Raw genomic sequence first — 25,281 nt, 5'->3', positions numbered from 1 at the left:
GCTATGCTTTATGTCTGAGACACGACATTGTGGACTTGACCGCGAGGGCTGTTGTTATATAAAAACCTAGATTTTTTTTTAATAAGCGAATGCATTCGGAGATTTTACGTGTCAGAGCCACCATATAGTTATTAGACACGCCGCAGCGAGAACAAGTTAGCAGGAGCCTTTTCGCATTTCACCCCCGTCGAAATGCAGCCGCCGCAGCCGGGATCGAATCAGTGACCTGCAGCTAAACAACGCAGATCCATAGTATCTTGGCTACCACATAGAATGGTATATGAAATTTACGTACTTACAAGAAATATGTATTGTTTGCTGTTGGCTCCATGCTCCGTGGCTCTTGCAGCGTGCTCGTTGCCCCCTACTGGGTAACGTAAGGAGAACGTCACCTCGAACTGCACGGCTCTGCACTCGCTGCAGGCTCCCAGTTTCGGTATCGCGTGCTCTGGAAGCCGAAATTCGTCGTGCCACTGTTCAGAGGGTAATCGCATGTTTGCAGATCAAAATGTTGTTATGGCTTATACGGAGAGCCCGCTTCGATTTCCCAATTAAAATAAGCCGACTGCAAACTAAATGTTTCAAGTTAATTATTGAATGTTTGTTATTTAGCGAGAAATCACCACATACCAACCGTCACCCCGTGGTGGCCACGACTGAAGGTATGTCTCCGAATGAACTGGTATTTTATGTCAAAAATCTTATTTTTAACTATTAGGGGAAGTCTTCGTAGAAGCGCCCAGTGTGTAAACAAATAGATAATTTCTCTCGGTGCTTAAGCCGCCACACACATAGAAGGCATCATTGCCAAGAGCGACCAGCACCGGCTGCTTGACCGCGAAATCAGTTCTGCAAGATAGACCGACCATTGCTTGGAGGTAAAGCGAAATTAATGGTAGTAGTAAGCTTCCGCCAAGAATATAAACAACACCTGCAGTGGTTGCTAAGTGGCTGTGGTAATGTTGGGCTGCTAAGCGCGAGATCGCGGGAGGAAATCCCGGCCACCGAAACCGCATTTCCATGGGAGCGAAATGCAAAAACACCCGTCTATTTTTATTTAGGTGCACGTCAAGGAGCCTCTGGCGGTCCAAATTGTTCCGGAGTCCCCCACTACGCCATGCCTCACAACCAAATTGTGGTTTGCACGTAAACCACCATAATTGAATTTATTTTTTATGTGAACAAAAGCAATTAAAGGCGTAAAAATCCCACAAATGAAGAAAGCTTTTGAAGTCAACAGTGCATTAGTTCATTCTTCTCTCCTACCTTCCCCAGCGGTTCAAGCTAAGAACAAGATTTTGAATTTATTCCAACATTTACTAGCTCTAAAAAGGAATAGCTCAATCGTGTCTTCTAATGGTATACTGCAACTAATTTTCAACGTCATCAAATATTCAAAGAAAGGCAATTGCTAATCACCACATATTAAACAAAAGAAATGCGCTTGCCAAATCGGTCAGAGCAACAAGTGGAGAAAATGGTACGAGGCAAAACTATCCAGTCGTCAAACAGCCCCTGGGCATTGCCTGTAAGCTTAGTGGAGAAGTACGAAACTGCACGTCTTTGCGTCGATTTCCGTGGCTTGAACAATGTCACGGAAAAGGGTATCCACTCTCTTTCATCTGTTAACGTCGTCCAGGATCCTCAATGCAGCGCTATTTTATATTGATTAATTTTAAGACTGCCTACGCACACAATTATGTTGACGAGAGGTATCAATAACAAAGCAGACTGCTTTTTCCACGGAGGGTGCCTCTTCGAATTTATGCGTAAGTTCATCAAAGTGGGGCTGTTTTAGACGTCTGCAACATTGCAGCGTGTGGCTGACAAAGGATTGGTAGGCGTGAAATTGAAGATCTGTCTCGTGTATTTGCATAGCGTCGTATGTCTTTGCCTAAGACTTCAACGATCACCTCAGCCGACTTGGGACAGTATTCGAGGCTATGAACTATCCGGCCTCACCCTGAAGCCGGAAATTTGCATACAAAGAGCTTTGCATACAAAGAGCTTCGCTCTTCCTGACCCTTGTGATCGGCAAGTTTGGAGTCTTTCCTGGGCCACAGAAGACAGCTGCCGTCACTATGTTCCTGCAGCCCGTCGACAAGAATCGTTAGGCAGATGTCTTTTCAAGTGTCGCTACTGCAGGCGCTTTGTAAACGACATCTCTCACATCTCCGAGACTCTGACACACCTCGCGAAATCAGATCATCAGAGTGGGAAGCACCACTAGTCCTAGCGTTTCAGGAGCTTAAACGACTCCTGTAGTCAACATCGGTAGTGGCAGACTTCGGCGAAGACGCTGCTGGATAATAATACAAGGTTTGTATATTAAAAGCCGGGTAAAGTGGTACGCCGGCCAACACCAAAATGCTGAAACATGTGATAACATAGAATTGCGTTTTGTTTTCTTAGGGACAGAAAATTGTTTGTAAAATTTGGGATGTTTCAGGCAGTGACATTCCATGCAAAAACCCGACGACCAGTCTGACTTCTTGTAATCAATGATGCTGTCTTATTGCAAGTCGAGAAATATTGTATAGCTCATGTCCCACGACTTCTGGGGCCGTATAAAGTAAAGCTTTTTCATTTCTACTTGATTTCAATCTTCTGCCGTAAAAATTACGTAACCGCTGACCTAATCATTGGCCGGTGACCCGCAGCGTTGTCTGGACAGCCCAATCAAGCATCTCGTGTTTGTTGCTACTTTTAATTTCTTTTCAATCATATAACATTCTCTACGTGGACAGATTATTATCATCTAATTGGCTGATAAGATTCGAGGAGTGCGCTAAAGTCGAGAAGGTTTCGGTGGCACCGAGCTAGCGCAGTAAACGTAAATAATGAGGTTAGGAGAGTAGTGCAGGCGTCAGGTGATTGATCCGCTTCCCTTTGCTTTACTTACGATGGCAGCTCTAAAATCGTGGCGGCGTGCAACGGTGAGGCAAAAAATTCATCAGCCCTTTCACTTTGTGAAAAAGGATGAGCAGCGAAGCTGTGGTGTGTTTTACCTCAATCGACGCATCCATGTATATATAGGTATTATTATTATTATTATTATTATTATTATTATTATTATTATTATTATTATTATTATTATTATTATTATTATTATTATTATTATTATTATTATTATTATTATTGTCGTCGTCGTCGTCGTCGTCGTCGTCGTTGTTGTTGTTGTTGTTGTTGTTGTTGTTGTTGTTGTTGTTGTTGTTGTTGTTGTTGTTGTTGTTGTTGTTGTTGTTGTTATTGTTGTTGTTGTTGTTGTTGTTGAAGGACACGGACAACGAATACATCTTTTGATTGTGGAGGGATCTATTTTTATTCTTCTATGATTGACGTGTGCAAGTACCGCCGCATGGAAGACGGCAATTCCCCAATATTCACAGCTTCACTGTGAACTATGTAAATATGAAAAGATGCAACTTGACGTAACGTTAGAGTCGCCATAGCGGCTAATTGTCACATAGTTTGTTTCGCGATAGCTTAGGTAAAACAAGAGTTATACCTCTGTTCTGTAACAACACTGCTTCCGCAAACGGCCATGTATTGACAGCAGACGGGAATTGTGTAACGTTTACAACTATGGACTAACCACTTATGACAAGTAAATGAAACTCGGCGTGATAATAGAGTCGTTCTAGTGAACAAATTCAGCATACGTTTCTACAAGATATCTACATTAAATCGAGAGCTACAGAGCATTCGAGACAAACTGCAGCGCGAACATTTTTTTATTTTTTATTTTGCCGACGCGACGCGTGGACGGATGGACATCGACCACCATCGGAGGGTAGCTGTATACAGCTTCGCTGTAAAACGCCGCTGCTATTCGTCCACAGAGAAGAAAAGTTGACAATGTAATGCCCTGAACATGCCGAAAAAGCTCAAAAGAGTTATACTGCCGCGCAAAAGTATTTGTTATACGCAGAGAAATCCATCCTCGCGAGCAGCTCCTTGTAGCCAGTGAACGAGCAAACGGTGGGCTGCCATGTTCTATCATTTTCAAAACCGGGCACCCTCCGGCGTTTCCGAAAAAATTGATTTCTATGGCACAATAAAGCATCTTTAGTGCTTACACGTCACTTTGAAGAGTGGGTCTAAAAATTAATATGCAGAAAACTAAAGTAATGCTTAACAGTCTCGGGAGAGAACAGCAATTTACAATAGGCAGCGAGGCACTGGAAGTCGTAAGGGAATACATCTACTTAGGGCAGGTAGTGACTGCGGATCCGGATCATGAGACGGAAATAATCAGAAGAATAAGAATGGGCTGGAGTGCGTTTGGCAGGCATTCCCAAATCATGAACAGCAGGTTGCCGTTATCCTTCAAGAGAAAAGTATATAATAGCTGTGTCTTACCAGTACTCACCTACGGGGCAGAAACCTGGAGGCTTACGAAAAGGGTTCTACTCAAATTGAGGACGACACAACGAGCTATGGAAAGAAGAATGATAGGTGTAACGTTAAGGGATAAGAAAAGAGCAGATTGGGTGAGGGAACAAACGCGAGTTAATGACATCTTAGTTGAAATCAAGAAAAAGAAATGGGCATGGGCAGGACATGTAATGAGGAGGGAAGATAACCGATGGTCATTAAGGGTTACGGACTGGATCCCAAGGGAAGGGAAGCGTAGCAGGGGGCGGCAGAAAGTCAGGTGGGCGGATGAGATTAAGAAGTTTGCAGGGACGGCATGGCCACAATTAGTACATGACCGGAGTTGTTGGAGAAGTATGGGAGAGGCCTTTGCCCTGCAGTGGGCGTAACCAGGCTGATGCTGATGATGATGATGATGATGATGATGATGATGATGATGATGATGATGATGATGATGTCACTTTGATGAGGTGACTTTTCGTGATTTGGTGACGTCACATGAAAGACTGCCCAAGGGGGCGCAGTGCAATAAAGAACGACTGAGGAATATGGAAAAAACAAATGGGCTGGAAAAGTGTGGAGGCATTTGTACAGGAAAAACAGTTATTCACAGTGGAGGAAAAGAACTGGGGAGCTTACCAGCAAGTATGCGCTCTTTAGGGTGAGAAATACAGCAACATGGAAGGTCAAGAAGAAAGTCCGAGAGGCTGAAATAATCTCATGGGTGGCAGCAATGGAAAGGAAACCTGCCGTGAGTAATTACTTAAGACAAAAAAAATCAGGAAAGAAAAAATTTATAGTAACTCAAAGGGAGGCTCATTACTTTTCTAAGCGAGATCAGGATGTCTTAGAAGACACACCTAAAAGCGAGATATAAGAAGGAAGAAAAAACAAGTACTCGCTGCGGTAAATCTAGGGAAACGATGGAGCATGTTTTATTAGAATGTGAAGATATCTGCCCAGCGGTCGATTTAGGCACCACTCGCCTCCTTGAAGCTCTTAGGTTCAGCGAGAACAGGGGGAAAGTAAACATGTCCGCAGTAGAGATTAGTAAGAGGCGTTTGGAAGATCGGTGGAAGAAAAGTAGTGAAACGACCAAAAATTGAGACATACAAAAACAAAATGCGCAATAGGGGGTCAGAAAAGCTGGTTATGGGAATTCATCGTGGTTCCTTTTCTTATTTTTATTTTCGTTTTTAACCTTGGTAGGAAATTAGGCAGTATAATAGCAAGAGCTTGGTGGCGCAACCCGCCACCCCGTTTCAAAGGGGACGTTCATAACATCCATCCATCCATCCGTCCATCCGTCCGTCCGTCCGTCCATCCATACATCCATCCATCCATCCATCCATCCATCCATCCATCCATCCATCCATCCATCCATCCGTTACCCCCCGCCGTGGTTGCTCAGTAGCTATGGAGCACGAGGTCGCGGGATCGAATCTCGGCCACGACGGCCGCATTTCGATGGGCCCGAAATGCGAAAACACCCGTGTACTTAGATTTAGGTGTACGTTAAAGAACCCCAAGTGATCGAAATTTCCGGAGTCCTCCACTACGGCGTGCCTCATAATCAGGAAGTGGTTTTGGCACGTAAAACCCCATAATTTAATTTTTTTCCTCCATCCATCCATCCATCCATTCATCCATCGATCCATGACTCATACCGCAGGTCTATTGGCAAAAAAGACGTGGAAGAAATAACATTGGTTTCTTTATATCCACCTAATTCTCCATAGTCAGTGCGTACGCATCATTTAGGATGGAAAGTGTTGCGAGTTATTGTTACGTCGCATGACAGACAAGCGAAGTGGACATCGCCCAAATTTTTTCCTCCTGTCGGGAAGGGCTAACAGCAAAAATGGAATGAAAGGTTTTAAATAGCTTTCACAGCAAGAGGGTGTCAAACCTAAATATTCGAGTCAAGAGAGATAAGCGCAGTTGTTTAGGTATGAGGATGAACCGCTTCACATAACAGTGACGCCAGATACACTAACAATATTACGATACATGTTTTGTTAGAGAAATTGCCATAATATAATATTAATGGTGCGTTAAGCAAGCGTAACCCTTCATGAGGTATTTTTTTCTGCGTATATTAAGTTTAATGTTCTAAGAGAGAAGCAGACGAGGCTTGCGCCATACCGGCGCTGTTAACGCCTTTATTTCCAGAATGTTAAATTTTTGGTTCTTCAAATTCGGTGACCAGTTTTTTGCAAAGAATTTGGTTTAGTCTTATAGTTTAAATGATTCATCAACCGCCATCACAACTTCTCATGTTTCTGGCACGACATTTAAATAGTGTCAGCGTTTCTAGGCCTCGGGCTATATTAAAATCACTCTAAGTACCTCGTTCTGTGTCGAGGAAGCAGGAAATTGTATCACCTTCGAAATGCTCACTGGTCGTTTCCAATTTTCCCAGAGAACGGGTGCCTGAAGAATTAACTTTCCCATACGTTCATGTCGATCGAAGCGTTTGTCTCCCCTCCAGGCAGTGCTCTCATTTCTTTATAAACACTTCAGGTATCAGAAGCGGCGAAACGATGTTTTGTATTGGTAACCGAAGTTAATAAAACGGCTACATATAAATATGGAACTTCATTACTTGCACCTCTAGGCAACTACTGATACCCGCTGCTCCCTGAGTTTCCATAGAGAGCAAAGGTATAGCTTGCTGCTCGGGAATGAGGCCGGTGCTCTTTTGGTTATCAAATTGTTCGCGCAGAAAAACGCAGACTGCTGAGAGTGTTTCTCCGGGCACACAGTAGGTGCTAAGAGAACTTCGCCTCTTTGCTGTAGTTTACTTTTTTTCAGAGTAACACAAATTAGAAGAATATTTTTATATGTTCGAAAAGTGCCTTTTGAAGTGACTCCTGTTTTCTCGTAAACCTTTGCTAAACCGGACCCGTTTTTACGTGTTCCGAAAGCAAAAGAACAATATGACTGAAAACATCGCCATATCGACTGTAACAGGGATTGCAGATAACAGTGTGTTTTATAGGCATCGGAGCACGCTGAACTTCGCCCTGCTTGCATAAATATCGCAGCCTTCAAAGGCTATCAAATTTGCTTTTCTTTTCGGGCACACTCCTCCATCAAAAAATATACGACGGCGTCCTTTTTTACGACAGCGCCCTTCCAAGTTGTTTTCTGCTACTTCTTTTCCACGTAATCTCTTATGCCAAGCCAGTGCACAGGACTGCGCTGGCTCTGAAAGCCCCATCTCAGCTACCCAGCTCTGCTCCCTGTCTTGTTCCATATACCGCCTCGCACTAAAGTTCACTCATATCCCTCGAGTGGGATTGCATACATTCTCCAACATCAAAAGGAAAGTTGCGTGCAGTTCCTGAGCGTGCCGCTGCTAATGCTTCTCCGATTTGATACCGAGCTGAACGCATCCGAAGGTTACTGCACACAATAGCTCTCTAACTATCACCGTCACAGCTTCGCGCTTTGGGCGAAGCTGCGGTGTTCCTTTTCTGCTCATTTTCATTCTCCTGTCAAGCGTGAAATAGAATCGCGAGACAAGCATGACCGCTCACCGCTACTCTGATCTTCGCCGAATGTCTTTGACACCCTGCGGAAGCGCTGGCCTCTTCCATCTTATTTCTTTTACACGGACCGCTTCTCGCGCCTGGAAGGGGTGCTTATAGTGTCCCCATCCTGCCGTTCCTTCTTCCTCCCTAACGTTCACTTCTGTGGCAAAATTACAATGACGGTACCCAGGCGTCTGAATGTAACGTCGGGCGGACAGGTCCTGAAAAATAGAGTAGGGGCGCGCAAAAGCACAAACCAAGCGTAGCGGCTTCAAGTACGAGCAAAAATGAAGTTAACTTGAATACGAAGAGCAAGGTGGGATGCCACATCCACTCTTTGTCCCTGTTTAGTGAGAAGATGGATCGGAACGGATCCTGCGGCGTGGACTATTCTGTCAGTGCACACTTCCCTGCACTCCCCTGCACTCCCTGGACGGCTCTGCAAAAACAACAGCGACAACAACAGCAAAAAAGGCGTTTTAGCATATTGGCTGCCAAAATTAGGCGGTACTAACATTTGTCGCATAAAAAACTATATTAACGAGAAAAAACTTGATGCTACATCGTTCACCTCACCATGGTTTCTAGAAACGCCATCTATAGTTTCTACAGCGAAACAGGGTCGCAATGCTTGAACTAGGAATAATTTTAGCGGCGCGCGTTTTATATGAGGCTTTGCTGTTTAGCCTTTAATCAGCGCTTCAAAACAGCTTCATAAAGGCTGTCCGAACGTCGTCGGGGGAAGCGTAGCTGGCAATAACAGTGAACAATAATAACTGCGTGTAATAATCAGTGACAAAAATACAGGGAATTGAGGGGCTCGAATTTGTTGTAACGCTCTTGGTTGCAATCAGTATCGCGGAATGGCCGCCACAATTTCATTCCAATTCCATTCCGGGGAATTAGAGCTTGCCACAAATCCATACCTTTTAATTCCTCGGGATGAAAAAAACTTAGCCCATTCCCACTCCGGGAATGGCCGGGCAGTTCAATTCCATTCCTGTAATTCCTCGTCATAGGAAAGGCATCTTGGTAGTTTTATCGAGTTACCCATGAACGCACCATAAAGCTTATGTCATCAGACGCGTTAAGAACTGCAAAAATACTCAAAACACTTTACCAAGATCGAGGGATAGTAGCTCGGTGATATATCTCGTGTAGTACAACCAACCTACTAATTCTCATAGTGGCAGTTCCCTCCATAGTATTTGCATTGTCAGCATGTTTTAACGGCTTGTGATGTTTTAATATAGTATAAACTTAAATGTGTTAATGATAACATGCCGACATAGCGTACTTTTACTGAGGTGCCCTCGTGATATTTAAATTCTGCAATAAAGGTCGCAAGCAGTACAAAATGCAAGAAGCTTTATTTTATTTTATTCATTGAAATTTTGGAAAATGTCACGAGCTAAATTGGCGCTGCCGCGGATACATGACTTACATAAGTTTTACTGGAGCAACTCTGCTATCTGGTTTCTTCAGCTCGAGAATCACTTCTCCGTCAACAAAGTGAGCGACAAACACTTGCACCATCTCCACGGAAGCCGGGAGCTGCCAGACGATCTTCTTTCGGAGCTCCGACTTCTGCTGGCCCGGGCATCTACGAGAACCTGCGACAGGTCGTGATTTCGCACTGCGCATCACTGTGGCTGCGCCTCGCTTACCACCTACGCTGCCGGTGCTGCCTGGTACACTTCTCTCGGATTACGGAACCCGACACTACCTACGGCTGCCACTGCCACTATCAACGACACTACAAACGCCAATGCCACCGTTTCACGCCGTTAGACGACACCGTCTTCAGCATTGTTACCGTCAACGTCCTGAAATCTCGGCATGCGCCAAGAATTGGCCAGCACGCACGCCTTTTGCTGATATTTTAATGGTGCTTCGCCATAGGAGGGCGCACTGTAGTGGCGCAACTATCGCCTTTCAGGGCCGGTGAAGAAAACGGCTCACGAGCATGAAGCGGAGAATAGAACACGCTGAGGCGCATGAGCTGAGGGGCCGCGGCATTGGTCACTGCCGAGATATGAAACCCATGACGCGTGCCGCCTTCTGAAATTTCGCCTTCAGAATGCGTACTTCGTATTTAACAAGCAGTTTTACAAGCAGGTCTTCGTCAATAAGCATCATTGTCATTATCATCTTCAACAGGAACGTACCGTGGCACTGGTGAAGGGATGCGACATGTGCGTCCCACAGCCTAGATACCTATGCTTACTCTTCGGTGTACGTTATGGCGCTTCTTCGGAAGGAACGAACCGCTGCTGAAGAAGCGAATCGTAGAGCTACGTGCGCGGCTACAACCAGGCGACATCAAGCTCAGCAGACCACTGTGCAGATGGCAGGACAAGCCGCAGCTCGCCCTCGGCGCCGGGCGGACACTTCAGATCATTCTCATGAAAACGACGCGAAGAGACTTCGCCGCGAAGACCCTGCATTGCGCGGTGCCGAAAATGGAGCTCCTATGAAGCCGCTCCTCCAGTTTGCGCTGTGACTGTGCTGCGTCTGCCTCGCAAGCCTGTGACTTTGTTTCGTTGATAAGCATCGTACATTGTCATTGCACCCCTGACACAACGAGCTAACTGCCACAGGCGAAGAGATCATGCGGTCCACGGCAGACACATACCATAGCCACAACAAAAATCACGCAACTTCAAGAATTGAAGTATCTCGTTGGCACCAGTGTCCCGCCGTTAGACTGATGACAAATTGTGCCCAGTCAGCTCAATCTATTACGATGTGCCACAGAAATGTACCCTACACAGTCTCCAGTCATCAGTATATGTATGAATAAGAGCTGTCGGGTTCTCAGGATGGACATTATAAATCCCCGAAAGTGGCACAAATCATGCCGAGGATCATTCCAGTGCTGGTGCATATTCAACTGACAGGCTACAACGCCTTGCTAAAACCGGGGAGACCTCCGGCGAAAATATCCGAGAAAAGGGCGAGTCGCAGGGAGTCAATAGATGCTTCCGAGCAAGACGTACTGGATATTAAAATGGAATTGGGACCAAAGCGCCCAGCTGAGAAAGACCTAGATAAGCAAGGGTGGGGCACCAACTACAACTAAATGTTTGTCTCGCAAAATGCACATTTATTAATCCCCTCAACAATAGTAATAGCAAGCAGCCTGAAAAAACAAAACAAGCCAAATCATCAGATGAGAACTCAGTGCAGAGTCTGGATATCTTATTTGACTTCTATCCAGTGCTACACATGAATCGCTGACGGCTGTTGCACACATTCTTGTGATTAAGCATGTTTTCACGATTTCGAGAACGCGTATCTTTACCTCAATTTCTGTGCAGCACGCCGCATTGTGTAAACAGTGGTTCACACAAACAGCCCTTTCAGTGCACCGACATATGTTGACCGCTGCATCGTTTAAATTATTGATGGGATTAGCAATCGTTGGTAACTTCACCCAGTTTGAGGTGTTATTTTTTTTTTGTCCTCAGCTTACCTCTTTCATGCCAACTTATTTGCGTTACTGGGAAGCCCATGGTGTAATGGGTAGACCCTTGGGCTGCCCTTACGTAGGAACTGGCATCGAAACCTTGTGTCCGACCAACTTGGGTCACCGAGTATGTGTCACTGGTTATGTGCTGCTCTTCAATTAACCTCTTTCACACCGAATCTACTCACTAAGAACTCGGGCATGTGCAAGTTTTTGTTGCCCGTAGGCGAAGAACACGCTCCCATCCCGCTTATTAGCACTAGAAATATGTTACCGGTAAAGGTACATAATCATGGAATCTATTTTGTCACGGTTCCTAAACCAAACCGTTATAAGATCGCGTCCCAGTGCACCATTTGCTCCAATACACAATCATGTTGGAATGCATTGCTAATCGCATTAACGTGTCCAATCATCTCCTAAGGATGGATGCGCCACCGTTTCTTTAAGCTTCGTTAGCCAGAGCAACTGTGCAAACATTAGTATGAGAACAACTTATTCCAAAACACTTCTGCAAAAGAAAAAAATTCACCAGACTTAAAAGTCTGCACAGCGAAAGATTTCGCTCTTTTTGGTCAATCGCTCATTTTCTACTTCAATGACTTCGGTCAGAAAGGAATGATGTGATTAGAAAGCCGAACAAGGAAGCGTGGCCTAAATAAATATCTGCCTCCATACCAACCTGCAAAAGCGGACGTACCGTACAGCAGGCATGCATGTTACACAGGCTCCAACACCACGACAGGCGTAGTGCGCCGCGCGCACGTACGGCTGCGGAAGTGCGGCATACGCTCTCATTCTTCTAGGCCCTGCGCCAAGCGCAAGTGCGTCATTGAACTAAATTAATGTGTAAAAGGTTACTGCGTGAGAAAATGCGTAAAAAACAGCTTACACGCAAGCTGCAGACGTCATAGTTTCGGATTGTTATTCTAATACACGGGAAAAGAAATATGTTACAGGGAAATCGAAAGACGAAGCCCTTTTGCAGCTGCCGTTTCAGGCCCGTCTGCGTGGCCGCGGCCTAGATAGCACAGCCTAGATAGCACAGCCTAGATCGTCGTTCCTGTAGGCTCTCTACCTAGCGCAAATGCGTTATTGAAGTAATTGAATTTCTCAAAGTAAAAGACGGCTGAAAATTAGTAAAATACGACTTACACAAAGCTTACAGACAAGATAGCATCGGATTGTAATTCGAATATTGCACACAACCTACAGACATGACAGCATCGGACTGTAATTCGAATGCACGAGAAAAATAAAATTCTATTACAAGGAAACTCATACACACATCCCTTTTCCAGCTGCCGTTTGTTTGGGTGAGCACGCCACGAAAACTGCCGACCAGTTAGAAGCTGATAGCTTCGCTGTAATAAATGTCAATGTTGATTTGGGTCACGGCGACCGTCGCAACGGGGCAACAGGTTACAGCAGCAAGTGATGTCAAGCTTTGAGACAAGACATTTACGTAGATGACCACCTGGCAAGGAACATCACTGTGGCATGGTGTCTCACTCTTTTCCCTCTGTTTACCTTTGTTTGTTCGTTGTTTTACCCCAAGTGCACTTGTGGTCCCTTCCTATCCCCTTTTTGTTGCATAATTTACGTGGTTGTACGCGTGCCTCTGTCCCAATTAAGCCGCAGAGCTTCATTAGCGAGACCTCGAGGCTAGCAAAAATGAACCGTCGAAAGGCATTTGAGTCCCTAGGTCGGCTTCACCCTTGCCCTCATTTGCCTCTGCATGGTTTCCCGCAGCTGAGCAAAAACCTCTCTGAGGTCCTCATATATCTCCTTCTCTCACTGTTTGGGCAAGAAACGAACGATGATGACCTCCTGTGGTTGGCCCCTGTGCTGAAAAAGATAAGACGCCGCATTAGCAACCGGGTAAATAGGGCTAAGCTGCTCGCTTCTGTGCACACAAAAGGAAGCTAGTATTTTTTTCTTTATTCTCTATCTGCTTTTGTTCGCGCGTTTTATTTAATTATTTGCTCTCGAGAGGTCCATGGCCTGGGGTACTGCATAGGAGTAATGGAAAACGGTGAAATCTGTAGTCGTAATGAACCAGCTCTGTCTCGTTTTCTGTTCTCTCTCTCTCTCTCTTCCTCCCTTTGCTTTCACGGGCTCTGCTAGTTTCATTAAAGAAAGTAATCTGTGGAAGCACGCTGCTTATATAGCATGTCGCCGCGACGTTTTGACCCTCTAGAGTGTGACGCGTGGTGCTAAGGTGCGATGACCGTACGTTTCACTGGTTATATTGAGTTCATTTCATGGAATACTACGGGCACAGATTACAGGGCCTTTAATTTGATTTATCACACGTGTGCGTTATGTAGGACGAGCATTGCGGTGTGGTAGAAACTATGAGCCATTCAATTCTAGCAGGAGTAAATTTTCCTCAATAGATGGTGCATGTGAAGCGGGCATACACGACATTTACCGAAGCATACATAGTGGCCTCTGTGATTTCCGGTAAACTATTTTTTCTTTTGTTTTTCACGCTAAAACATTTCACCGATGATTATTATACTTCTTAATGCGAAATTTGAGCGCAGCTCTAGACGTGTTTTCATATGACGATTTATTGGGTGGCGAGGACAATCTGTCTCGTGCGGCACGTTGCGAACGGAGCGAAGTGTGACGTGACTGCCTCGTGAATCGGGAAATTGCGAGAGGCAGCGCGGGGATGACGCGTGGGCGTGATTCACAGCAGCCGCCACAGACAGACATCTGCTCATGCAGCGCTTTGTTTCCATATATGGTATCGGTGGCGTCATCGGTGAACAGATGACGCGCTACTCTGGCGCCATCTCGTAGCCATCATCGCCACAGAGCCCCATCTTGCGCGGCACTGCGCTTTTATTCTCACGCTTTCGCCATATCCTCCTTCTCAGATTTCCTTCTTGGGCTGTCTTCGCTTTCGCTGTATTTCATTCCCTTCTGCACTCCGCGTTCACTCTTTGATCTTGCACTGTGCTCGTTCGCTAGGTTACGCCGAGGGACAACGCCGACGGAAAACGCAGGAACGGGGGCCTAAGAGCTGCTCTCTAAAATCCAGTAATGAGATCGTCGACACAGAATTGGGTTTCGATATTGTTTCATCAACAACAGAATGGCTCGTACGTCTGTTCAATACTTGCTGGTATTTATTGTTTGATGCCTAATTTTCTGTAGACGTCGAACTGATTATCATTTGAGGAATATTGTATTACGCGCAAACGTACATGCACCGTCTGTGAAATGACGAATTTATGTGTGTCGCCGCGAGGGAAGCTAGCAACGGATGATGAAGGCACCGGCATCGGGAGAAAGGATCGCGCGCCGGAGAATGTACGGTGGAGCGCGCTGAGCTCGCGGCAAAGCTGCGCCACCTAGAGCAAAGTCTAGGTGGTGTTGATCGAAGCGGGGAGAGAGAGAGAAGACGGAGCGCCGCGGAAGAACAGGTTAGGCGGAGGCGCGCTGGGTTGACCTCCCGGGACAGCCTGGCAGTTGGTACGGGCTCTGCGTGCGCTGTGGATGTAATGGGTTCGTCTCGTGATCGAGACGCCGAGCGCTGAGCGATAAGGACGGAGCAGTGACGCAAGCGGGGGCAGGCCGATCGCGAGTCGACCGATCTCGAAGTCGTCGCCACGCGCCGGGCACGAGCTGAGTAAGTGTGTCAAAAGTCACGGAGCAATACATTTTATTCAACCAAAGCAATCTCAGAAGTAAATGACAAGGTAAACAGTACGACCTGTCGCTTGGAAGCGCTTGACTTACACCTCGTTGACATTGAAGACAGATCGCGCCGTGATAACCTAATATTTCGCGGTATCGCTGACACAAAAGAATCATGGCAAGAAACCGAGACCAAGCTAATATCAACGATTAAATCATTCTTCGATACATTTCCTGATGACGCCCTCCATCGCGCACATCGCCTCGGCCCTTTCGATCCTAACAAGTGTCGCCCCATAGTTGCAAAGTTTTCGCATTTGAAAACCCGGGAGAAAGTGTTCGCGCTGCGCGATCAATTCAAACAAAATAACCTTACTATTAGCGAAGACTTCTCGGTTCCCACCCGCGTTGCTCGCAAAAAGTTAATCGAGTTCGGTACCAGTCAACCCGGTTCCCCTAACTTTAAACTCCGCTACAATAAATTGTTTCTGAACAATAAATGTTATATTTACGACGCATCTACCGATAGCGTCCGTGAAAGAGCGCAGAGTGCATCTGGCACATTACAGAATCATTCGGTTCCACTACGTGCGTTACAATAGGGAAGCGTAAGGGGTAGTGGCCTAACATCACAAAAAGCTTTACCTTACTTGCCTATTCTTCTTACAAATATAAGAAGCCTTGTAAATAAATTTCATTCTTTATCTTCGGCAATCGACACATGCGATGCAAAAATTATTGCCTTGACAGAAACTTGGCTTCCTGCACATGTGCGCGATTATGATACTTTCTGTGGCGCCGGCAATTTCGCTGTCTACCGCTGTGACCGATCTGCACGTCGAGGAGGAGGCGTCCTTCTCGCAATTTCTAAAGATATTCCATCAGTTCATATAAATATTAACACTGAACTTGAAACCACGTGGGCTTGCCTAACTCTCGGTCACACAAAGATAATCCTCGGCGTTTGCTACCGCTCACCCTCGTCATCTGCCACTTTCACTGAACAGCTACACGATGCTATTAATCTAATTTTTTCCCGTTTTCCTACAACACCGTTATTCTTGCTCGCCGATTTTAATTTTCCAAATTTAATATGGAATACGCATCTACCCACCGTAAAGCCTTTTTCCGTTCAGGCTAAAGATTTCTGTGAACTGTGTTCCCTATTCTCATTTTCCCAACTTGTGACTCAGCCTACCAGATCATCAGTCAGAACCGCTAATACGCTTGATTTAATCCTAACTAATCGACCAGAAATTGCTTCCTCTATAACATACCTACCTGGTATTAGCGACCATACCTTACTGACATTCGGTTTAAAAGTCTGCTATCCCAAAAGGATAAAAGTTAAGAAAGTAATACGCGATTACAAGAAAGCCAACTTTGAAGCCATTAACAATGAACTATCGTCATTTATTCAAACATTTTTTGTTGATTTTGAGAACCGTACGGTCCAGTCAAATTGGGATATATTTGTAGACCAAGTACGCCTATTAACTGAAAAGTTCATTCCTAATCGCATCATCACTTCTAATCCTCAATCTCCTTGGTATAACTCTTATATAAAGCGCCTATCTAACAGAAAAAAACGTCTCTATCGCTTAGCTAAATTATCTGCAAGTAAAAGAACGTGGAAAACCTATAACGTCGCCAATCATCTATACTTAACTGCGCTAAAAATGCTAAAGACCATTACTTATCCCATACATTACCTGACATGCTTACGACAGATATCCGAAAGTTTTGGCGCGTCATCAACCCGTCTTCTGATAGCTCGATCACCTTGAAAGATGAGTCTGGTGAATTTATTCCAAATGAAGCTTGCGCAAACATTCTCTGTGAATCATTTGCAAATAATTTTTCCACTTCATCGCACATTGATCAACCACACACAGAGCACTACAACTATCTCATTATGCAACCCATAGCTCTTGACTTTGCAGGTATTGCTAGGCTGATTGATGATTTGCCTTTAAACTCAGCTCCCGGTTATGATACCATTAATAGTAAGTTTTTGAAAAACACTAACACATACTGTTCTGTAATACTTGCTAATATTTTCCAGCAATCAATAAACACTTGTACTCTGCCTGCTCAATGGAAAATAGGGAAGTTGGTTCCGTTGCATAAGTCTGGTAACAAAAACTCACCCCTGAATTACCGCCCGATTTCGCTTACCAGCACATGTTGCAAACTTCTTGAACATGTTATATTTACTAATCTCGTTAACTTTCTTGACTCGAACACATTTTTTACCTCTGCTCAACATGGTTTTCGCAAAACATTCTCATGTGAAACCCAACTAATATCTTTCACTCATAGATTACACTGTATTTTAGACCGCGCCTCCTGTGCCGACTGTATATTTTTAGACTTTAGCAAAGCATTCGACAAGGTTTGCCACAAACTGCTCCTATTCAAGCTGAGTCTTTTAAACCTTGACAGTAACCTGCTGAAATGGATTGAGTGTTTTCTTACTAACCGTCATCAATTTGTTACTGCGAATAATTATGATTCATCATTGACTGAGGTTCGTTCTGGTGTGCCTCAAGGATCAGTACTAGGGCCCCTACTTTTCCTGATTTATATTAATGACCTACCTTCTTCATTGACATCTCACATTCACTTGTTTGCCGACGATTGTGTGATATATCGTGAAATAATTACTAACGACGACACTAATGCTCTTCAGTCTGACTTGGACTATGTGATTGATTGGTGTAACACTTGGCTCATGGAACTTAATATTAATAAATGTAAAGTTATGCGCGTGCAGAGGAACACCAGTACTCTTCCTACTTACTATCTAGATAATATTCCTCTAGAACCCGTTAACTCATACAAATACTTAGGTGTTCATATAACAGCAAAACTAACCTGGAACATTCACACTCAGTACATAATAAGTAAAGCTAATAGCATGCTCGGTTACTTACGCCACAAGTTTTCCAAAGCTCCATCATCCTTAAAATTACTACTTTACCAGTCATTAGTGCGTCCTAAATTAGAATACGCTGCAGCTGTGTGGGACCCATACCATGAAAACCTCATTTCTTCACTCGAGCTTGTCCAAAATAACTCAGTCCGATTCATATTTTCAAATTATAACCGTACCGCTAGCGTAACATCAATGAAAGACAATCTATCTCTTCCATCACTTGCATCTCGTAGAACAATAGCACGTTTGACACTGTTTCACAAATTTTATTACCATTCCTCCCTTCACAGTAACTTCATTTCTCAACCTCATTACCTATCGAGCCGCATCGATCATCACCATAAGGTCAGACTTCAAACAGGCAACACTAACACTTTCAGTCAATCTTTCTTTCCCAGATCATCACGGCAGTGGAACCACCTTCCCTGTGAAATTGTATCTATTGTCGACAACAAACTGTTTCGTAAGGCTTTAGCTAACATTGTATAACTAGGAATTATTAACATGTTATTTCATTTACTTGCCGTACTTACAAGCGACTAAGGTCGACACTGATTAACATTGTAATAACAGGAATTATCAACATGCTACTTTTTTTACATTGTGTGTCGTACTTACAAATTTTGGGCAAGATATTACATAGTATTGTATAATTAGTAATTACTAACACACTGTATTGTTTATTTTCCGTACTTTATTGTTATACCTCCCGTTTTCCCACTCCCCTCTGTAATGCCTTCGGGCCTTGAGGGTACCATAAATAAATAAATAAATAAATAAATAAATTTATTTATTTATTTGTTTATTGAGTGCCATAAGGGCCCGTTAGTACATTACATAGGGGGGGGGGGGGGAACGAAAAAGTTCAAGCGTAAGTGAAATGTGTACAATGCAAATATTATATGAAGGAGTTAGGAACAATAAAAAAGATCTAAGCGTCGAGCAGAAACAAACAAAATAGATAAAAAGAAATAAATAAAAGAGAAACGGAGTTTGTACAATATCTGGTAGCGTGGAAAACGCATAAGAACCTAAAATGCGATGTTAACAACCAGTGCCCTTCCGAACATGAGTGTAAAGGTACAATCGAATGATGATTTCGGTAAACAACCTACACAGATACATATCAGATGAAACGGAATGAATTTTATACAACGCCAAGCACATGAAAACACTGTGTAAGGAAATGTTCAAGCAAATGTTGGTTCGGACAGGGTGATACACTCTAAATAGTTAGCAGTGCTGCATGAAATGAAGATGATTCCGTAAGCGAGGTAATGTTTGAAGGTAGCGAGTTCAATTCGGCAATAGATAAAACTAGAGGCGAATTTTGTTAAGCGTTAGTCCTGGCAAATATAGGTTTTACTTTATGAACATGGTCTGTGCGGGTCGAGATGTGGGGAGCGGGAAGAATAAGGGCTCGAGCGAATGCAATGTTGCTGTGGTAAAGGCTATGGAAGAAGGCCCACCGTGATAATTTCGTGTGTATGGGAAGTGAAGAGAGATTGAGTAATTTCTTTAAGGCGGACACACTTTGATATCGAGAGTATGATGAACCGCGAAACTTTGTTTTGAACTGATTCGAGTAGCTTGCTGAGATTAGACTGATGGGGGTGCCAAATTATGGACGCATATTCTGAAGATGACCTGACAAGAGAACTGTGTGCGGGAAGTCTGGTATGTGTGTTCGCAAGGTGTAAGTGCCGTTAAAGGTAACCAAGTTTTTGCATGCTTTTGTGGTGATGTGTTCAATGTGAGCATTCCAGCTGAAATTGCAGGTAAACAGGAATGAATGAATTCTGCGGTTTCACGCGCCAAAACCACTTTCTGATTATGAGGCACGCCGTAGTGGAGGACTCCGTAAATTTTGACCACCTGGGGTTCTTTAACGTGCACCTAAATCTAAGTACACGGGTGTTTTCGCATTTCGCCCCCATCGATATGCGGCCGCTGTGGCCGGTATTCGATCCCGCGACCTTGTGCTCAGCAGCCCAACACCATAGCCACTGAGCAACTACGGCGGGTGAGGTAAACGGGACACCCAAGTACTTGGCTGAAGATACTGAGTCAACAGCAATACCCCATATTGTATACTGGTCAGAGGCAGGTCGAGTTATCGAAGCAAATTTTACGTGTTTAGTTTTGGCTATGTTAATTTCCATCTGCCATGTGTCACACCAGTCAGTTAGTTTTGTTAAGTCTGACAGCACCACAGAGATGTCGGCAGGGCACCGTATTTCATTATGCAAGACGCAGTCATCTGCGAGGAGACCTATTTATAAAGTAATATTAGTTGTGATGTCATTGATGTATATTAAATATAGCAGTGGACCAAGGGCGGACCCTTGAGGAACTCCTGAAATGACGTGAGTGCGCTTAGAAAAGCAGTTGTTTGGACTGATTACTTGAAATTTGTTCGTTAGGAACTCCACAATCCATCGTGTCGTGTTGTAGTCAAGCTGTAGATTTCTAACTTTCAGATTTAGTCAATTACGGGGTACCCGATTGAAAGCGTAAGAAAAATCAATAAAAATGGCGTCTGTACTAGTCAATTTGTGTAAAGAAATTTGAATATCTATTACAAGTTCATGTAGTTGCGTCTGACATGAGTGATTTTGGCGAAAGCCATGTTGGTTATTGGGGAGCAGTTTGCTATTGTTAAGTAATTAAGTATTCAGTGAAGTAATTTGTAACAAATAGATGTCAGTGATATATGTCTGTAATTATTAGGGTCTGCTGTGTCACCAGATTTAAATACCGGTATTACTAATGCTGATTTCCAATCGTCCGGTAGGCACCCCGTATCTAGTGACCGCTGACATGTTGGAGATAACAAAACTGAAGAGTAGTGCGAGGTTAATTTTAGAAGTTTAGCACTTATACCGTCAGTACCTGGGCTGGTTTTATGAGGAAGCCTGCCGATTGCACGAGAGACACCATGTTTCGATATTATGATGGATGAAAGAGGGAATTGAATAGATGGTTGTTCAAGTATATGAGTGTTATCAAGCGGCAGTTCGTTAGTAAAAACTGCCCAGAAGAATTTGCTTAAATTAGCTCTGTGCTGTCTCTTGTCTTAGGCACTGCTTCGCTTTCGGAAATTAGTAAGGGAGCAGTGTGTTTTGGTTGTGGGTTAACTACTTGCCAAAGCTGCTTCGGATCAGTTTTTATCATATGGGGAAGGGTGCAATTAAAAAAAAAACTTGTCTTTAGCTTCGAGAATTGTAGTTTCTGTATGGCGCGCTATGGTTTTGGAATTTTGCCAGTCTTATGGAGCATTTGTTCGGGCAGCTTTTCTGAACGCTTTCTTTTTCTTGTTTATGCTCGTTTTCACATCGCGGTTAAACCACGGATCGTTCTGCCTTGAGCTGACGGTTATTTTTGGTATACATGTAGATTCAACTTATTTGAGTTTATCGCGGAACAACCTCCAGTTATCATTTACCGTTCTGTTTTGAAAATTGTTTGGGAAGTCGGCTGTAAATGAAGCTAACATACCAATCATTCTGGCAGTGCCGGTGCGTGCGTAGTTGAGAATGCATTTTTTCGCTTTATATATCTCGGCAGCTTTCAATGCAAAGGAACATTGCACCACCCTGTAATTTAAAATTATGGGATTTAACGCGCCAAGACCACTTTCTGATTATGAGACACGCTGCAGTGGAGGACTCCGGAAATTTAGACCACCTGAGATTCTTTAACGTGCACCTAAATCTAAGTACAGGGGCGTCTTCGCATTTCGCCCCCACCGAAATGCGGCCGCCGTGCACCCTGTGATCACTTAATGATTCTAGTACGTGTGTCGCAGCCAAGAATGGATGATTTGTTAAAATAATATCTAGTACGTGGCCAGCCCGAGTTGGTTCGCGCACGACTTGAGTTAAATGATGAAAATTCAAGGTTTGTAGAAAATGAAGACACACAGATCTGTTACTATTTTCCTTTAAGGACGAGGTCGACCACTCGGTACCTGGGTAATTAAAGTCACCTCCTAATATCAATATGTATTTTGGAAACTGGGATATGACCTGTTGTAAAGCATCATTGAAGAAAATGAACAAATTCCAAGCGGCTATCAAGTGGATGGTAGCATGCACCAATGACACATTGCGCATGTCCGATACGTGCAGGGACCCACACTATTTCAAAATGAGAGTCGATTATCACTAGAGACGGTTGATAGTAATCTTTAACGAATATAATAACTCCGCCTCCACGGAAGCCTTCCCGGTCCTTTCGAAAGATTAAGAAAGATTCACCGATGAGTCTTTCTGGTCTTCCGATATCTACGGGCAGGACGAGGAAGATTGTGGCGGACCGTTCGTAATGGATAACATTTCTATAACCAAGCTGGAAAACATGCTGAGTGGTGTACAAACTGACACTCTGCAAATCAAAGACAGCAAACAAGAAGAGGAAGAAGGAGAAGGTGAAAATGAGCAGTGTTAATAGTGCATGCATTTCCAAATTGCTTGAAATAATAAGGGAGACGACGACGAAGAAGAAGCGCTCGTCCCTAGTCAGAGATCGGCTCCGTGATTGCTAGCCAATTACGCAGTGCTAATTACCTCGTACCAAAGTTTTGCTTGCACCAATGTGTCCGTGAAGGCGAGCGGCATCGACCGATACCAGCTGACCCCAGAGGTGCTTTGCCATATTTCGTGACTGCTTCTACTGCCGCCGTGCGGAGGATTGCTAGGCTTAGGCGTGTTCCGCGGACACTCGGCCCAACAACACCGTCGCACCGACAGCGGCCTGCCGTACACCTCGGCGGCTGCCACTCGTCAGCTCCGAGATGGAGGCGCCCTCTGAAACAACAATGATCGTGGACAATCACATGTGCGTTCAAGTTCAGGGAACAGAGATATCACCCGAGGAATACCACAGCGACGCCGGATGGACGCTCGCGGGGGAACGCATGTCGAGGCTGCGCCAGCGGACCCCCGCCAGCGGCAAGCCCGACGCACCCGGCGGGTGTCAAACAAGCACGAGGTCAAAATTCTACAAGAACGTCAGAGCCTCGGCCATCAAGGCAGCACGCATGCCAGCCATGCCACTAGAAGAAACCAAGATAGTTGTCAGACCCAGAGGGGGACTGGACATCGTCAAGACCGGCACCACCACCGTCGCTGCGGCCATACTCGCTGCGGCCAAGATCACGAGCGAGGAAAGCGCCGCGGACACCATCTGCCCCAACACACAACAGAAAATCATGGTCGTAAGTACACCGAACGAAGACAACGCGGCAAGGTACGCTAAAATCCAGGAAATATCCATTCAAGGCAAACCCTACGAGGTCAGCGCATATCGCACGGCACCTCACGACACCGTGAAGGGCGTCATCAGAGGCATCCCCATCGACGCGAGCGCCGAAGAGCTAGATAGAAAGATCGTCAACGAGAGGAACCCGCTAGCAGTGGCCTCAAAAAGGATTGGAAGCACGACCACTGCGATTGTGGTGTTCCAGGGGCCCAAGGTACCGAACTTTGTCCGATACGGAGTCACCCTGATTCCGTGCCGCCTCTACAAGAAACAGATTGACGTCTGCCAGCAGTGCGGCCGAGTGGGACACCGCAAGGACGTTTGCCCGACCCCCACAATCAAGACGTGCCTGGCCTGCGGACTCGCGAACCCTACAGAAGACCATCGCTGTACCCCAAAATGTCAGTTGTGCGGAGGCGCACACGCGACCGGAGACCGAACGTGCAAGGCGAAATACAAGATCCCCTACGTAGTGCGCAAGCGACAATGGGAGCGCCGACAGGCCGAACGCCAGCTACTGTCGGAGAGCGATTTCCCGCCACTGGACAAGCCGCCAGCTGCGCGAAAGTCAAGGACCCCATCGGAAAACCGCGCGCCCAAATCCAGAGACAGCAGTTGTTGCAAGAGAAGCCTCAGCAGGAAAACGTCACCGTCACGTGAGCGAGTGAGCTGGGTCGACGCAGCGAAAGGAAACAACATAAGGAACGTGCAGAAAATCACCGAAGCCACGAAGAAAGAAGATATTAATAAGGTCCGGGAGGCAAATGAGCTCCTAAGACACGAAAACGCGGCGTTGCGAGCGACCATCAACAACCTCACGAAAGAGATCGCCGAGATTCGTCAGTTGCTGCTATGCAACAACGAGCCTCTACAGAGACCCACGCCAAGCACAAGCAAGACCGAGGAAACGACAACGAACATCCAGGAGAAAGCCATAGAGGAACCGGCACCGAAGAAGCGAGCCATCGAGGCCACGCACACGCAAACAGAAAACGATCGCATCGACTGCCTCGAAGCGAAATTCGAAGCGACATTCAGCAAACTCGAACAGCTAATCACGACAAACATCGCAGCAGTGACAGCACTGAAACAAACAATGGAGACCTACCGAGCAGATAACACGAACAGATTCGCCTACATCGAAAGGACCCTACAGCCGATGGTAGGCCACCCGACGTTTGCGCCCCTCTTCGCGCATCATCCACCCAACCAGGGAGCCCCGTACACGGCAACGCAATCATGGCCGCCAACGCAACACCAGCAGCAGCAGGTGTAACCGCGTGGCAGTGGAACTGTCGCGGCTTCGGAAGGAAGAAGGCAGTCATCCAACAGCACATCGTACATGCCGCGCGCAAGCCAGACGTTATACTACTACAAGAGACACTAACCGACGCACCGTCCCTCCCCGGCTACAGAGTGCACAAGGGACCGCCCGACGGCAGAGGCCTGTGCACCCTGGTCAGGAAGGGACTCACGTTCGTCGAACATGAGCTGCAAAGCAATCTCAAGATCGAGCACACACTGACCGAAATCATCCCTGGCAAGAAGAGAAAAGGAAGCATATTTCTGCTCAACGTCTACAGCAAGCCATCTCAGAGAAAACAGAGATTCAAGACATTACTGCACAGAGCCAGCACCGCAGCGGGCCGTAACACCCTGATCGCGTGCGGAGACTTCAACGCGATGAACCCTGCCTGGGGCTACAACAAGCACACAGCAAAGGGCCGCGACCTGTACCAAGACGCCACGGAACTCGACTTTACCCTCATCACGGACCCGACACATCCGACGAGAATTGGTAACTCCGTGTCCCGGGACACCACTCCAGACCTCACGTTCGTCAAGAACGACATCCGGGGCGCGATCACATGGAGAAACACGGGGATCGACCTAGGCAGCGACCACACCATCGTGGAAATCGGCATACCGGAACACAACGACACCAGCGTCAAAACACACAGATGGATAGACTGGGATGCCTTTCGAGACGCCAGAAGCCAGAAGAGCGACGGTGACGACGACATCGAAGACATCGACTCGTTGACGGC

At 45.5% G+C, this 25,281-nt stretch overlaps 2 protein-coding genes across 2 annotated transcripts in view; both read left to right on the top strand.

The window, feature by feature from the left end:
* The window catches only part of LOC142583126 (uncharacterized), an 841,809-nt gene that overhangs the window by 655,572 nt on the left and 160,956 nt on the right, over positions 1–25,281 (top strand). The gene's annotated exons all lie outside the window — the stretch shown is intronic.
* On the top strand, positions 22,458–24,931 carry LOC142583125 (uncharacterized). Its single transcript, XM_075693455.1, has one exon. It carries the CDS (start codon positions 22,767–22,769, stop codon positions 24,507–24,509), a length of 1,743 nt encoding a protein of 580 aa, XP_075549570.1. The 5' UTR covers positions 22,458–22,766; the 3' UTR covers positions 24,510–24,931.

This window comes from Dermacentor variabilis, chromosome 5 (assembly GCF_050947875.1).
Source record: "Dermacentor variabilis isolate Ectoservices chromosome 5, ASM5094787v1, whole genome shotgun sequence".
Classification (NCBI taxonomy): domain Eukaryota; kingdom Metazoa; phylum Arthropoda; class Arachnida; order Ixodida; family Ixodidae; genus Dermacentor; species Dermacentor variabilis.
The sequence above is the reverse complement of the archived record's forward strand: the minus strand, read 5'-3'. Positions and strand labels throughout refer to the sequence as shown.

What these genes read in the sequence shown, in the direction of transcription:
- LOC142583125 (XM_075693455.1), top strand. Translation starts at nt 22,767, where the DNA reads ATGGAGGCGCCCTCTGAAACAACAATGATCGTGGACAATCACATGTGC.